At 40.3% G+C, this 17055-nt stretch overlaps 1 protein-coding gene across 2 annotated transcripts in view; it reads left to right on the top strand.

Moving 5' to 3' along the window:
• The window catches only part of DYM (dymeclin), a 213763-nt gene that overhangs the window by 34875 nt on the left and 161833 nt on the right, over positions 1 to 17055 (top strand). For both annotated transcript variants that reach the window (XM_072416728.1, XM_072416729.1), the window contains exons 6-7: positions 6483 to 6608; positions 7499 to 7641. In XM_072416728.1, the coding sequence (XP_072272829.1) occupies positions 6483 to 6608; positions 7499 to 7641 (269 nt within the window). The remainder of the gene's footprint in view (positions 1 to 6482; positions 6609 to 7498; positions 7642 to 17055) is intronic.

The raw sequence follows: 17055 nt of genomic DNA, 5'->3' as shown, positions 1-17055 counted from the left end.
AAAAAAAAAAACAGCTGCTGCCCTAAATTTTAGGTCTCCCGAACTAATGTCAGTATAAGCCCCGGTATCGTGGCTCCTTAAAATAGCCTGTTGGCTTCTAGATGAGACTGGCTGGCTCCTATATTCAGCATTAAAATTCACACTTTACATGACTCAGTGGGGGGAATGTCAGTATTACCAAATGACTTTTATTATTTTTAGTTAAAAAAAGTATCTCACTAGCCGTGAATAGAAATACTGTAGGTCTGAAACTCTCTCGTGTGATATAAAGCCCAGATTAACTTTTATTCTATATCAGCTCAAAACATTCCAGGCATATCACAACAAAAGGTGTGCAAAGTTACACAATTTGTTAGCAGAGTGGGAACATTTTGCTTCGTGGGAGAACAGAAATAAATGAAGGAAAGAGTAGGGAACTAAAGGCCAAGTCTATCGCTTATATTTAAAGTAAAGCAAAGTATACAATATACAATCATACTTAAGGCTGCTCCCCTTTACAAGTTCATTGGGTGTGGACTAAACATCTAGTAATGTCTTACAGTGATCTCCCCAGCCCCTTTTAGCTGGGTGCACCACCTTGCACTTTTTTTTTTTTTTAGCAACCACCCATTTGTTTTTGGTGGTTAGTGATGAGTTGGCTCACAATATAGGGGCTTCCTCCTGCCTACTATTTTCGTCCGGCGCAGCTTAAAAAAAAATTCTGGGGAGAACACCGCACAGACATTACAGAACAAGGCTTCACTAGTCAGTAATTGGGAAAAGTCAGCTGCAGGAAGACCACGGTCAATATTTCTGTCCAATTCTTTGCCCTCTGGTTGCCTTCTTTGAGCTCCTCTTACATATTTTGGTTCCTCTTTAAGGTGAAGAAGTATCATGATAAATATTGTAGATTGCAGACACAAGCTCTGGCTCACAATTCCCTCCATGCAGCCTCTCCTCTATTGTGTTTATAATGCAATCTGAGCCCAGCTAATATTACTCTTGTTTTGGCTCTGGGTTAAGCACTGATTTTAGATGTCTTGTGACCCGACGCGTTTCACCTATTTGGCTTCTTCAGGGGTATATTTAACAAGCAGTTATTCTAAATGATTATAAGAGAAAACTCAAAATTGATATCTGCAATAGTTGCATCTATGTCATTATTGCTATTCATGTCTTGCTATCCATTTGTATGTCACTATTGCAGATAACAATATTGAGTTTTTTCTTTCATAATCATTGAGAATATCTGGTGGTATAAACCTGGTGGTTACAAAGAAACATCTCTGTAAGGCCCTTCTTTGTTTTTTTATTTTTTTTTTTGTTCCCCTGTCCTGTCTGTTGTGCTCATACTTCTGCTGTATACTCTTCGGTAGGAAAGTTCATACAACAGCAGAACATAAAATATTAGCTTTCCAGAGGAGTGCGAAAAGCCCATGCATAGGTCCGACTCAAAAGAGAGGCTTCACAGTAGATATAATAAGTATCAGAAGGTGTGGGGGTGCTGGTCTTTAGAGTATTTTTTAACTGCACCAAGGCTTATATCGCCGACTACAAGAGTTGTATATACTTATCTTCTGTTAACTTCACATGGCTTACAGCTTACACAAGGTTAAGGATTTTCTTACAGCCCCACATGCTACCTGTGCACAACAAGAGCAGTATTTGCTTTAGTTCCATGCAGCCCAAACAAGGAAAAGAAGGTGAGCATGTGCAGATCCTGGGACCTCAAACAAAGTACATGGCAAGACATGCTCAACCCAATGTTCAACTTCTAACTTTTACTCTGAACCTTGAATGGGGTCCAATGACTTACTAACACAGCAGAAAGATGAATTAGGAAAGGACTAGTTGGAGGCGATCGGTTGCTCTAGGCCAGTGTTTGTAACCAGAGTTGACCCCAATGGTTTCTTGGGAACCCTTGGATTCTTCCAGAAGTTGCTTGGAGTTCCTCGAGCAGTTTGTGCTTCTTGGGTCACTGATTTCCAATGATGTCTTTGGCTATCTGTAAGGGTGACGTTCTTCTTAATAATCAGCAATGTTAGAGGAATTCTTCCCACTGATCACCATACTGTGAGCTGTGGGTATAGTAATTATAGAAGGGGTTCCATGAAGATCTGAAAGTTATTTCAAGGCCTCCTTCATAATAAAAAGTTTGAGAAATGCTGCTCTAGGCATTTTTGGCTTATAAGTTGCACCACTTCCCGTGAACGTTCTGCTGATTAGTTGGTGCAATGTGCAGGGGGTAATAATGCGTGTGGCCGTGACCATCAAGCTTTGTCAGCTCTTCCAAAAACAAACTGGCAGGTAAATTCTAAGTGAGTAAAATGGAGCATAAAAGGGTACCTGGCATGATATCTAGAGTCTTGAGCCCACACTGACTTGATAACAAACCCCCAGTGGGTTGGTTAATGCTGGCTGCCATTCGGCTCGAAGAGGACTGATAGTGAGACGTAGGAGTGAAGAGACTGCAAGGGACAGCACTGGGGAGTAGGTGGGTATTGCATCATAATTATTTTATTTTAAATTTGCTGGGAAATAAATTTTACTTTGTGATCATATATTCTAAGATTTGTTTATCATCTACCTAATTCTAGATAAGTGACAGTCTGGTGACACATCCTGTTTTTTGAATGATGAATTGATAAATGTGCATTCCATATACCCCAATGATATGAGATGAATGCTGTCCCTGGCAGTCTTGGGGTTTTTTTCCAAGAAAGTTTCCTTTGATTGGCAGCTGCGGCTCTCCAGATTTTTTGCTGTTTCAGCATGTTGTGCGAGTCTGGAAGGAGATCAAAGTACAACGTTGTACTCTCACACAGGATACTATAAAAGCACAGAAGCCCAATTCTTCCAGAATAAATGAAAATCTCTCACTCTTTGAGGTGTAGGGCGTACCACGTAAGCAGCCTATTAAGACATAATTGCAAGACACTGGAAAGATAGAACATGAAATTGGGATGATTTCAGGAGAATGTTTTCCTTGGAGCGTCCACAGTCCTTCTTGGGGCCAAATACCACTTCCTCCATTCCTCCTCCTCCTCTTGCAGTTTGATTATAGCGGAGGGAATATCATCCACACTGTGACCTGAGCTGTACAGGAAGAGAACACCTAGTGCCGGATAATAACACTAACTCAATTTCTGGATTTGGAAAAGCGATATACACACTCTTGTTTTATTTTTTTACAAGTGGTTGCATAAGCCATGTTACTCGATGGATGAAGCTTGTCGTTTCTAATGTATAGAATCAGAAAGAAATGAACTTTAAAATACGCCTGTCACTTGGTATAGGTTTTCTATTATTATTATTGTTATTAAACAGGATTTATATAGCGCCAACATATTACGCAGCGCTGTACAATTAAATAGGGGTTGCTAATGACAGACTAGTACAGACAGTGATACAGGAGGAGAGGACCCTGCCCCGAAGAGCTTACAATCTAGTAGGTGGGGGAATTGGCACACAATAGGATAGGAGATATGTAGTGCTGGGAAGTAGTGAGGGTTTAGCAGACAGAAGATGGGTAGGCAAGTTTGAAAAGATGGGGAGAGCTCTTTTAAATGAGCAGAAAGAAGGAGCAAGCCGAATAGAACGCGGAAGACCACTCCAGAGAGTTGGGGAAGCTCTAGAGAAGTCTGAAAGTCGTGCGTGTGATGAGGTTATGAGTGAAGAAGTCATTAATAGGTCATTGAAGGAGAGCAAAAAGCAGCTGGGGGAGTATTTTTTTTTACCAGGTCAGAAATGAAAGTGGGACAATACCTATGGAGGGATTTGAAGGCAAAGCACAGGAGATGAATTTGATTCTAAGGTGGAATGGAAGCCAATGCAGAGAACTACAAAGAGATGCAGCGGAAGAGGAGCGGAGGGAAGGATGGATGTCTGGCTGGAGTGTTCATAATAGATTGTAGTGGAGAGAGTAAGGTTAGTGGAATACCAGAGAGGAGGAGGTTACAGTAGTCCAGACGAGAGATGATAAGAGCATGTACAAGGAGTTTGGTGGTCTCTGGGGACAGGTAGGGGTGGATTTTAGAGATGTTGCGTAGGTGAAAGAGACAGGACCTGGAAATTTTCTGAATTTGGGGGGTAAAGGAGAGGGCAGAATCAAAGTTGACTCCACAGCAACGTGCCTGAGGGGAGGGCCGAATAACAGTGTTTTAACAGTTAGATATAGGTCAGGGGGAGATTTCTAAAGATTTTATTATTATAAATAAAAATAAACAGTATTTATATAGCACCAAAATATTATGCAGGTCTGTACAGTAGGAGATGGGGGATATACCAGCCAGCATCATCAGCCCTGTGTGTATCCTGTCCTAATTGACTACAGAGATTTCTTATTTTATAGTTGGTGCCTTAGGGGTCACCCGAGCTCCCCTGTCTGACTCTGAGCCCTCCTGCTTGCTTTATTTTAAATCAGTAACCAGGTGAACATATAAAAAAAAGAAACCTTGAATATGAAACCAACATCAAGTACATAGAACATAGTACCTCCTCTGAGAACACATCAACTACCACAGTAGTAGACATTAATTGCAGCAATCAGTAAACAGATACATTTCAATCAACTTCATCATCAACAGTGGTATTTCTAACAGCTTAAATAGTCGGAAATAGTGGTGTATTGGATCCAATACAACCAAGTTTTATTGAACCTCTCTGGCCGCCTGCCTCTTGTCGCCATGAGATCTTCCATAGTCATGATCTCGTTTATTCTGGTAAACCATTGCAAAATGGTGGGGCGTGATCCCTGTTTCCAGAGTCCTGGAAAACATGCTTTGATGGCGTTTAAGAGATGTTTCAGCAGAGAGGCATGATACTTTTTCCCTGAAAAAGAGGAAACGTAACAAAACAAGCTCCAGTTTAAGGATTGACACCCCTGTAAGCTCCCTTATAATATTCGCCACCTGTGACCAAAAAGAAGATGTTTTTCATCTCCATCATCTGCCTGTGGGACAGTTTTTGCCAGTAGAGCTGGGACCCTATACCATCTGGTCAACAGCTTATAGTTCAATTCCTGGTAGGAGTTACTAAATGAAGCTTTATGACCAAAGTAAAGGATATTCTTTGTTTGATCTCCGGCGAGAACTGTATGTAAATCCCTGTCCCACTTAGCAATGTACAGTAAAGAGGATGGTGCTGAACTCTCTAATAGCAGCTGATGAGTAAAGGATAAAGTACCATTTAGTAACCCTATTCCAATACATGTGGTTTCCAAAACAGATAGTTCTCCATTGAATTGAGAAGAGAGCAGAAGGGAGTTTAGAAAGTACACAAGCTGGAGAGTTTTCCAGGGACCCAATAAAGGAAAAGCGTGTTCCAATTGTAGTGTTTCCACTGACACCCAATTCAAATTATTTGCACAGGGCCGTGCTCTGAACATTCTCTTTTCTCTCCATTTACCAAATACCTGGTCAAAAATTCCCGGTTGACAGTGAGTATGACCTATTATAGGGGGACCGGTGATTGGTACGGCTGCAGGCCTTCGAATCTAAAATATTTCCTAACAACCCGCAACGTCGGGCCTATCGGTAAATGTCTGGGCCCGTCCGCCGCTATTTCTGGAGGCAGCCATGGTATTCCTTCTAAAGGAACAGGTATCATCGCATTCTCTAAGCTAAACCAAGGTTTTTGTGTATTATGTCTACACCAGTTTTTTAACCTCGTTAAATGCACCGCTTCCTGGTATAAAATCAGGAAATGCCATGTCCCCCTGAAGCTTGGACAATCAAAGGATCTCCTTCCTTAAATGAGGGGTATCGCTCCCCCAATATGTGGTGCCTGTTGTAAAAACAGATGTAAACCTGAACTGAATGCTAATTATATAAAATGTGTATAATAAACTAGAGTGTTCCCCTCCCTGTAGGTGGGTGGCAGCCCCCGTATTGGGACCCAACTGAAAAAACAGCCAAGTGCTTACTGAAAAGTGCCAGGTGGTGCACCCGGCCTAAAGGGGCTGGAGGGAACACTGAACAATTGTTTTTTTTTTTAAATTCAGTAATTATTATCTTTTACCTAATTCTTTTTTTTTATTATCATATTTGCTGATTCCAGCAGCCACTGCTAATTCTATAACATGATGTCCCAGGGCAGGGTAGTTGATGGTGGCAACAGTGAACAATGGCTTCTAAATATATGTTAAAGTAGCCACTTGTAGTTACTATCCTAGGTTCATGTAAAAGGGTGACAACACAGATGCACCGCTAGGATACAGGGACTAGTGACAGGAAGTGTTGTCACCCTTAAAAGCACCTGAACTTGGCCATTCATGGCAGAATAACCAAATATAATTTTCATAAAAGCTTCAAATTTAAAAATAATGCAGCTGTCTTTTAAAAATTACATAAACTTGTTAAAAAAATATTTTATTTTTTTTGTGATTGGGCAGCATGATGTTGTTCACTGTTTAACCTGTTATAAACTTTTATTGCTTTGGCTTATAATATTATTAATATATTTGCTGTTTCTAAAGGTGACTGTTTCTCTGTTCTTTCTTTCAGTGACATAACATACAATGTTCTGCTGGAGGCTGTGACTGTTCTCATCATATTTATGTCCTATCAGCTCTTTCACAAGGAGATCATCCACGAGAGCATCATCCACAAATACTTGATGCATGGCCGCTGGTATGTTATCCACTTACCCCATCAAATCATTGTTGGCCCTAATGAGTAAACGGCTCTGTAGATACACGTTCTTTTTCCCTTTTAGTAGACAATCTACTATTGGTACGAACAGATGAAGTCCCTAATATATCATCAGCAGAAACCTTGCCAGAAAAAAAACACAATTTTGTTAATTTTTTACTTTAATTTTAAAAGTATTCCAGTTTCTGCCTCTGAATACTTAAGCAAATTTACAGTATCGTCTCCAGAATTTTTTCAGGGGAGGGAAAAAACTGTTAGCAGGTAGTAGTACTTGTAACGTTACCCGACTTTTCAGTAATCACCCAAAAACAGCCGGGTGGTTACTGAAAAGTGCCGGGTGGTGCGCCCAGCTAAAAGGGGTTGGGAGAACACTGAAGTTTAGTTTTATGTCTTTAGTCTTGTATTCTGGACTGACAATTCTGACTCTTCCATATTCGCTTCGCCCTTGGTAAGTTTGTCAGTAATTCAGTCAGGGGCAAAAAGTGTGCCTGCTTATATCACCAAAGATTTACACATAATATTCAGTGTAATTGCTGTTTCAGAAAGCTGTCATAGACCTCATACAGATATGGAAGGGGAAATTATCAGATTTATGCCTGGAGTTCAGTATTACAAAGCCAGTGGGCACAATGAAAAATGTTCTTGTTTTGTTATTTTTGTACGTGACACAAGCAACGCTCAAAAAAAGCATTGACTTCTCCTTTAATAAATGTCTTTAATGAGACAAAGGGAGCCGCAAACCAAGCTGTATCTTTTGTGCTGTCTCGTTAGCTAACCCAAAATGCTTGGTAAACCTTTATACTGCAATTAAGTTTATTATTACTATTTAGCAGAATTTTAAACTAGTTTTTTTTTTTTTTTTCTTGCAGTCTCCCCTACACCAGCCGATTGGTGAAAACATTACTGTATAACTTCATCCGCCAAGAGAAAAGCCCGCCGCCCGGGTCTCATGTGTTCCAGCAGCAGGCAGACGGTGGAGGTCTTCTCTATGGCCTGGCATCTGGCGTTGCAAGTGAGTTACAAAGTTACACTCAAAGTGAAACATGAGTGTGAAATCTGCCTAGCTTTTAATTTTGGGATTAATGATATCTGCTTTATAAGTACTAAAAAGCATCTATAGGTAGCCAGTACTTGGTCACATTCACCTGGACTTATTCTGTTTTGTTGAAGATACTTATCCTTCGTTCCAATAAGTGTCAGAACCTACGCCAGCATTTAAATTCTCAAAGGTAACTCACTCTAGTACAATCAAGTGTTCAGGCAGGTGCCGTTTGTCCAAGAATATTATAGGAGATGGGAAAGTTTTGTAACCATCCTGTTCTAAATATATAATTCAATCAGTGAGGTACCATGAAGTCTGGGACAGGTGTTAACTGTTGTAAACACACAGCTAAAGGAGTGAATTGTTGTCAAATTGCCATGGGTGAGATGTAATGTACATTATATGTGGAAGACAGAATGTGTCCAAGGCCTATTTGCTGTTTAGAGTTTAAGGTAATTGTCTACATTGCCCATGTAAGGTATATGATCTCATTAAATCTCCAACTTCTTGGATTGTAAGCTCTTCTGGGCAGGGTCCTCTCCTCCTCCTCCTGTGTTACTGTCTGTATCTGTCTGTCATTTGCATCCTCTATTTAATGTATAGCGCTGCGTAATATGTTGGCGCTTTATAAATACAGTATAATTTTAATAAAAGCCCAACTCCATTTACCAGATTCTGGTGCCATACAATGCTGTCAGGGCCTGTACCTCCTTGCAGACAAAATGAGTAACTCAAGTGTTTTCCAGCAGATGATTAAACCAATAGCGGACACAGTATATCGCTCAATTCTTGTCAGCAATCACCCAGTGTTAGGCTGGGTAAACACGTGCAATAAATGTCGTTGGAAAGGATCTTTCATGATTCTTTCCAGCGACTGCACGATGCATAAACGAGTGCTGTACGTACATACCGTTCTGCTCTATGAAGCGGTAGGGGGAGAACGACAATGCGGCACCTTGCTGCATGTTCTCCCCCTTCACATCTAATAGGATAGTTCATCGTCCATGGGTCCCCCAGGACGGTCGTTTGGACGACGGACGCTGTACAGATGCCAAATTCTCATCCAATATCGACCCTGACCCCATTATCGGACGAGAACCATTGGACGTGTGTGCGTAGCCTTAGATGTACAGCACAGAACAATGCAGTAGATTCTGATGGGTTGAGTGGAGCCCTTCCCTCTGCTAGTCTGAGCAGTGGATTACAGGAGCCAGATATTAACACATATTCAAATAATAATGCTGGCTGTATGTAAACAGCAATTTAGTGCATTTAATGAAAACATAACTAGATTACATTGTGTGTTTTATATTTGGCAGCTTTATAGCGTGTACCTTCCTTGGGAAAAAACTTTGCTCACAAATTTCTTCTGGTATTTGTTTTCCTTTCCCATTGACATTTATATATTTAGTACTGGTGTGTCTAATTTACTCTGATATTCTGAGTTTAATTTAGCTAAAATAAGACTTATTCTCTGAACTCTTCTAAATTACTTACTGGAGTGGTCTCACTCAGTGGCTGACACCAAGGGGTATGAGAAGTCTTCAGTTCCGGCTTATTTTAGAATATTATTATTATTATTAAACAGTATTTATATAGCACCAATATATGATGCATCACTGTACATTAAATAGAGGTTGCAAATAACAGAAAGATACACAAAAGGAGGAGAGGACCCTGCCCCGAACAGCTTACAATCTAGGAGAATTCTATAAGAATCACACCTAGGACAGATCAAGTGGACTTGCATATGATTTTACTGGTTGTTTGTATTTGTTGCTGGTGGTCAATCTGGAAAAACGTTTTTGGTTCAGATGTGACCAGCATGTAGTTAAACGGTAAATATAGGAAAAGGAGGAAGAATGTGCAGTGAATGTCTTTGATCAAACATGCTGGTGATGGAGGTGGGGAGTGGATCGGAGGTTGCACGCAATGCAGAATGGAGAGGCTCTTCTCACCTGAGTACATCCAAACCTCATCAATAGACAAATGCTTTCTCAGAAATAGAACACGCAGTGTCCGGTCTCCAGGAACTTCCTGCTTACCTGAAACATAACTTCTGCAGAATTAGTTTCACAGATCACTTTACAGGTATATTATTTTTTTAAGCAAACTTGTACTGGGATTTGTGTATATGTTGTTATATTGGGGATATCAGAAACTGCAGATAGCATGCTGAACACAATTTGTAAGATACAATTCCCTTTATTTGGGCCACAACAATAAAACATATCTTCAGCCAAGAGAAAGGAAACTTACTCTTACAGAGTCCGATGCTTACAGAGTCCCAAAGTGCTCCACATTTCAGCTTAGGAATAGTTCAGTAGTCCCTTGATCAATAAGCATTCGTTTTGTATTGCCCATAAAGGGGGTACCATTAGGACATGAGGGCAATATGTGGGCTTTGATCTTCCTTCTTACTGCACTTGTTGTCCAAATTACCTATGCAGCCAGAGGCATTTTCTTTTCATATGGGACTAATGGCAGTGTTAGTGGCTGACATGTTACATAGTCAGTTAGCTTGAAAAAAGACATAAGTTCATTAAGTTCAACCACTAGTAAAATAAACATATCCCAGATATAAAACCCAATGGACATAGATGATCCAGAGGAAGGCAATAAACACCCTGGTACAATTTGCTCCAGCAGGGGAAAAAAATCCTTCCTGATTCCATGAGGCAATGGGTTGTTCCCTGGATCAGCAGTCTCTGTTATCTTTACTTTAACTTTTACTTTTTTCCACAGTTATATTCTGTGCTTCTAGAAAACCATCCAACTTTTTTTTAAGGCAATCTATAGTAGTTGTTGAAACTACTTCCAGACGGAGCTGAATCTACATTTTCACAGACCTTACAGTGAAGAATCCCTTCCTTATCCAAAGCTTAAACTTCTTTTCCTCCAGACACAAAGAGCGCCCTCTTGTCCTTTGTAATTATCTCAAAATGAATATTTGGGAAGAGAGTTCTCTATATGGACCATTTATATATTTATACAGGGTGATCATATCCCTCCTTATACATCTCTTCTGAGATTCTATTGAGTTCAGCTAATCTCTCCTCATAGCTGAGCTCCTCCATTCCTTTTATTAGTTTAGTTTCCCTTCTCTGCACTCTTTCCAATACCACAATGTCCTTTTTGTGAACTGGTGCCCAAAACTGGACTGCATATTCCAGATGTGGTCTGACAATGCTTTGTACAGGGGCAGGATTATGTCTCCATCTCTGCAGTCTATTCCTCTTTTAATACAAGAAAGTACTTTACTAGCTTTAGATATTGCAGCTTGGCATTACATGCTATTATTAAGTCTATGATCTACCAGAACCCCCAGATCCCTTTCCATCACTGACACCCTAAAGGAGGGCAGAAAGTGCATTGTTTTACATTGTGCTCAAATCTCCAGCTGTGGCAGCAAAACCTCTGTAAATGGTATTTCTGGCTCCTCCAGTGAACCATGGATGAAAAGGAGTTCACAAAGAGTACACAATTCTCTATTTTTTTCTTTTTTTATTAGGGTTGTAACCTGAAAACTGTCTTTGTTTTTCTATTTGCCAGCCAAAAATTGAAATCATACTGGCAGTGGGAGTGACAACTTTTGTAAGCAGGGAATTACTAAAGTTTGTTTTGGGGTTACAGGCAGTCCAACCAACATATTAAACTAAAATTCAGTCAGCAGGAGGTATTGTGGCAAGGGCTATGCAGAACTACAGTTTCTGAATCATGTTTTCAGACTTTGCATAACAAGAGATTGTATGTTACCTAACAAATGGTTTGTTCTGTAAAGCAGCTTTCTGTGGTTATTTCAGCTGTCTGGTGTTTTGGGACCGGAGACTTAAAAAGAGAAATGGTTCTAAAGAATCCTCTGGACATCTGCTCATATTTGTTTAGTTGGTTTCACAATTTTTATTAAACCATGCAAAGTTTAAGGGATGATCTGTGCCTGGCCTTGCAGAGGGTGCCCATTCCTGCATTGCCCTCTAGATGGCAGCAATAGCACATGATTCGCAACAACAGACATAGGTATGTGATGCTGGGGCTTGTATCCAGGAATGTGAAATACTGCATACAGAATGTTTCAGTGTTAAGTTGGATTCTAATACAGGATGCATTCGCCTACTGCATGTTATACATAGTTTAATATATGCATAGTGTAATATAGGGCAGCACGGTGGTGCAGTAGCTAGCACTGTGACCTTTGCAGCGCTAGGTCTCAGGTTCGAATCTCCGTCAGGATACTATCTGCATGGAGTTTGCAGGTTCTCCATGTGTTTGCATAGGTCTACTCTGGTTTCTTAACACATCCCCAAAAAACACGGAGTTAGGTTAATTGGCTTTCCCCACAATTGGCCTTAGAATCTACTAGCTATGGTAAGCACTTTAAATTGTGAGCTCCTTTGACATGACCTTGTACAACGCTGCGTAATATGTCGGGGCTATATAAATACTGTGTGATAGTAATGTGTATGGGGGCTCCTGAAGAATACAGAGAAAGAGTTTTCAGAATCCAAGTGCATGTAAAGTACGATAATGTTGGCTCTTACTGACAATGCTACCAACCGGAAATACATTGTTGTAATAGGACCCAATCTCGCCAATCCACTATGTAAGAAAAAACAAAATCTTACCTATACTTTGTATGAATTCAATTGAAAAAAAAGTTGCGTGAGAAAAAAGCGTGAGACATGTTATTCATGTTATACAATAATACATCAATCCTTCCAATGCAGGAAAAGTGCAATCACACTGCCACACGATAAAAAGGACTGAGAAATAAATTAGAGGCGACGCAGGAAAATTCTAATGTCTCTCCTAATGAGGAGGCCAAAATAAACTCTGAGAGGCAATAAACACATTACAACTGAATATACAAAGATCACAGCAACCAAATTACACAGCTATTGCGGGCCAATGAGACAATTAACGTCTTCTAGAAGATCGGTGAGTCTGTGTGTCACTATGCCAAGCGTGCCCATTTATTTATTTGTTCTGTTTTGAAAGGTTCAGGGAATTCTGTCAGGCACAATTCTGATCCTCCATGCTGATAGCGTCCTGGCTGGGATTCAAACCTGGGACCTAGTGCTGCAAAGCACGTTATGGAAAATTGGGTCATCTTTTAACTTCCAAACATTGACTTTGGTAATTTAATGCAGTTTTGTGGCCGTTAGACTGAACCTCACCTATACATATCAGTAGTGACGAACTCCTTTAGCTCTTTTCAGCCAAGTCCTATGTTTTTGAGCACCTGCTGAACTTCATTTATCTGCAGCAGCTTCCTAAGTGTGACAACGGTGGACATTGGCTGCACACTTTGTGGCAGGATCCCAAGGTATTATTTAAATAAAGCTTCAGAATTATTATTATTATTATTATTATTATTATGGATATCGATTCAATATTAATATGGGAACACAGCTTTGGTCCCTTTTATCTATGCTCTGGTGACCTGAGAATTCCTCTTGCTTATGCTGTGATAAGGACATTCCCAGGCAAACCTACTGCATGCTTCTTTTTGGTTAATATTATTAATAAACAGGATTTGTTTAGCACCAACATATTATGTAGCGCTGTGCATTAAAAAGGAGTTGCAAATGACAGAAGCTATAGTGACACAGGAGGAGGAGAGGACCCGAAGAGCTTACAATCTAAGAGAATTTAAAAACCTACAAGACACCTTTTGTGATTTTATTGATTGGGTTTACATCTGTTCCACGTTTAGGAATCCACCATCAGGTAGGTCAGTATTGCAGAAAGCGTCAGAAGCTGTTCCTTCTGCAATAATCTCTCCTGATTGCTTTGAGTATCTGGCACCAAGCTGAACTGCACATGTGCAGCATCAGCTTTGGTTGCCGGTATTCCCAGCAGTCCTGGCTTCCCCTGCGCATGTCAGGAATGAATAAACTCTTGCATGCCGGCAGAACTAGTGAAAATAAGAAAATCACACTTGCCTATCATCCCGCAGATCCCTCGATGACACTGGACCTTCCCTTGATCCGGCCGCACATTGTCCTAGAATTCTTCTTTGTCCAAGCTTTGAGCAAGCGCTGGGCGGGAAAAAAAAGAGAACCATTCTCACCGTGCATGCGCGAGATTGGCATTTCTTTCACCTTAGTGGAAAAATGCCCCTTCTGCGCATGCCTGCTCTGTTTTACTTTGATAGCAGCATTCAAATTAAGGGCAAACCCCCACAGACATACAGGGCTCATGGAATCTAATTGTTTGCCTATCATTGCTCTTGTCCATTTCTTTCTTTGTCAGCCCTCACCTAGCAATGGAGCAAAGTAGATAGCAGAGCATACATAGAATTCACATAAATGTATAGTTCAATGCCTCCTCTAATTGGAAGAGTTTGCCTAGCTGGTCCCAGAAATTGTCTTGCAAAAGTTTTGCTTTTTGGATACTCCAAAAACAAAAACGCTTAACAAAAGAAATACAACTTTTTACTTTGATCAATGTTCATTAAAAAAAAAAAAAAAAGTTGCAATTTTAATTTCATAATTTTTCCCTTTTAAAAAATCAAACCTAATATTGGCAATAACAAAACAGAAGTGGAAAAAAATCTGAGATCCTGGAATTCTATGATCACTCTGCCATGAAGCAATTAATATGATGCATATTGGAATCAAACGGCCTCCAGCTCTGCTTTTGTATGCCGTCGTTGTGGGGCAGAGCTTTCTTCTGCAGCTACCTCTAACTTATTACTTTGATTTATGTGCTGAAAGGCACCAAAGGAAAAACTCAGTCTTCTTATGTGCGTCTTGTGTGCTGAGAATTTCCCCCATAAGGAATTTATTTCGGCGCACGGATGCTGGGCCAGCTTTATTTCAGAATTCTCAACGAGCCTGACACAATTAATGCTGCTCCTCGTGGATTCCATTGTTCCATTGCCAGCTGTTCCATATTGTAACTGGTGTCCCTTTTAATGTTTTTTTTCCATGGCGTCTTTCATTCCAGCAAAGGGTGTCTCTCTTAAAGGGTCATTGCAGCTATAAAGATGGAATTGGTAGCCACTCTTCACATTATCCTCAAATTGATATTTGGAGAACTCCCAGCAATAAGGCAAATGAGGCTTACCGTGTCGGGGAAACATTGCAACTATGAGGAATAAAGTCCACCGAGTTTGCTTTGTCTGATCTCATCTTATCCCTTTGAAGCCAAACTGTGTTCAGTGTATGGCCAGGCTTGGGAGTTTTTTATGCCAGATTCGTGCATCATTGTGAATGTTAACATTTGTGCTTTGCCATGGTTTTGTAAAGGGCTCAATTCGATGAATTTGACAGGGAAAATTCAGATCGTCTTACAGTTATTGTAAAGTATAACGGTGATTTACTCCCCCACCTGTGATCTGCTGGGTGGTGCTGCCGCTCAGCAAGAAGATGGTGATCAGCCAGGTAAAATGCTCATTGCAGATAGGGCATCGCCTGTTCTGCAATAACACCCTCTCTGATCCCAAGTTTTAAAAGTAGAACTTTGGTTCTATTTTAACTAAGTGGTGTTTTCCATCTGGTTTAAATGTATAAATCTTGAAATTGCATGAAAAGAAACACCTGTTTGCTTGGAGTTCAGGTTTGATTCCAAGACTATTGGTATTTTGCGCTGTCATTTATCATTCAGAACATCATTTTGCCATTTTTGCATTTCCCAAATCTTCAAAATACTCCACTTCCTTACCCCAGATACCAGCAACATCCTTGTTCACGCTCTTATCATCTCTGGTCTGGACTACTGTAATGTTGGACTACTGGACATCTGTTATGAACACCGTAGCCAGACTCATCCATCCTGCCCATCACTCCTCTTCTGCTTTCCTTTGTAGTTCTTTTCATTGGCTTCCATTTTACCTGAGAATCAAATTCAAGCTCTTGTGCTTTGCAGCTCTTCTTCCTCCAACATTTCTGAACTTATACACAAATACCCCCCTAGCCGCTCTCTTCGCTCCTCCAATAACTTACTTATAGCTTCCTCAATTATAACCTCTTCCCAAGCAAGACTTTTCTAGATCCTCACCCTATTATGCTTGCATCAACTTTCCACACATTTAAAGGAGCCTTTTTTTTTATACTTGCTTACCCATCTTCACCTATCTCTTTACCCATCACTGCTTAGCCACCATTCCATATCCCTTTTGTGTGCTACTCTCCAAATCCTAGATTGTAAGCTCTTCTCACCTCTCCTCACTCTGACCACACAAACATGCATACTTATAATTTTAGGTTGATGAGGAGGCAGGATGGCCTAACTTCTGACATGGTCCTAGCTCAAATAATTTTGAGAAAATTAAACATTTGCCTGGGAACCCTCTAAATCAATCTATCAGGGGTGTAACCTTTCAGGTTTCCTGCTGGCCATGGATATAAAAATGTCTGATTTGTCCACACTTGTCATCTCAGGTCTTTGGCCAATCCAAGGTAATGAAATTCTGTTTTCAGCCTTTGCCATACCTGCATGTCATTTAGTCTAAAACCACTTCTTAGACAAATGGACAAAGTTACAAAAATGCAGTCACATTCCTCCTGATAAAGATTGGCTGACAAAAGATTGGCTGCAAAAAAACACAAAAACATACACTTGTGCACGGGCTGCTTGTAAAGTGTTCTTGTGAGGGAAGTTTTGTTTATTTTAAGAATATTCCCTCTTTCATCTCGATTTGGGTTGTTCGTGGAAGTGTAAAATGGGCTTTTCTTTTTATTGGGAATGGGTTGATATAATTAGCCTGCCTTTTGATCAAGCTAATCCTTTAATTTATAAGTTGTGGAAAGTCTGCTTCACCATTGGACATTAACGACAAGCCCGTCATTTAATGCTGCTTTTCATCCAAATGGTTTCCAGATCTATGGGAGCAATTACACTGGTCATACACTTGTCGGAGGAAAACTTTGAAGAAGGAAAACATTGAATGATGTTTACGAGGAGAAGAAAACACACGATTCCCTGAAGGCTTACTTTTTTTTTATCAGCTCCTGAATGGTGGTATTAGAGGTCCCTGGGACCTCAATATTTTTGGAATGTTAAAAACCTGTTCCTGAAATTCCCATAGGGGAGAAATCATATTCTGGCCAACTGCGGAGTGAGAACTTTCGAGAGAACACATGAGCCACCATTGCTGATATAGTTGGCATCCTCAGTATGACTGAACTGGTTAGCAGTTGGAACACCTCGCTGCTTGACACTTGGTTTCTACCTGTCATGGTAGTAGCTTTTACAGCCAGGAAAAAAAAGTACAGTAGAAAGATTCACCTCTATCTACAAGGAAATTACATTTAAAATGTGCATAATACACATAAAACTTTTTTTTTTTTACAAAGTGTACAATGTGCCATTGACACATCGTGCGTGCCAGTGAATGAAGTATATGAATGAATGAAAAACAATGACAATTTTAAAGTAAAC

Source organism: Pyxicephalus adspersus, chromosome 6, assembly GCF_032062135.1.
Source record: "Pyxicephalus adspersus chromosome 6, UCB_Pads_2.0, whole genome shotgun sequence".
NCBI lineage: Eukaryota > Metazoa > Chordata > Amphibia > Anura > Pyxicephalidae > Pyxicephalus > Pyxicephalus adspersus.
Note: the sequence above shows the minus strand (reverse complement) of the source record. Positions and strands in the feature narration are given on the sequence as shown.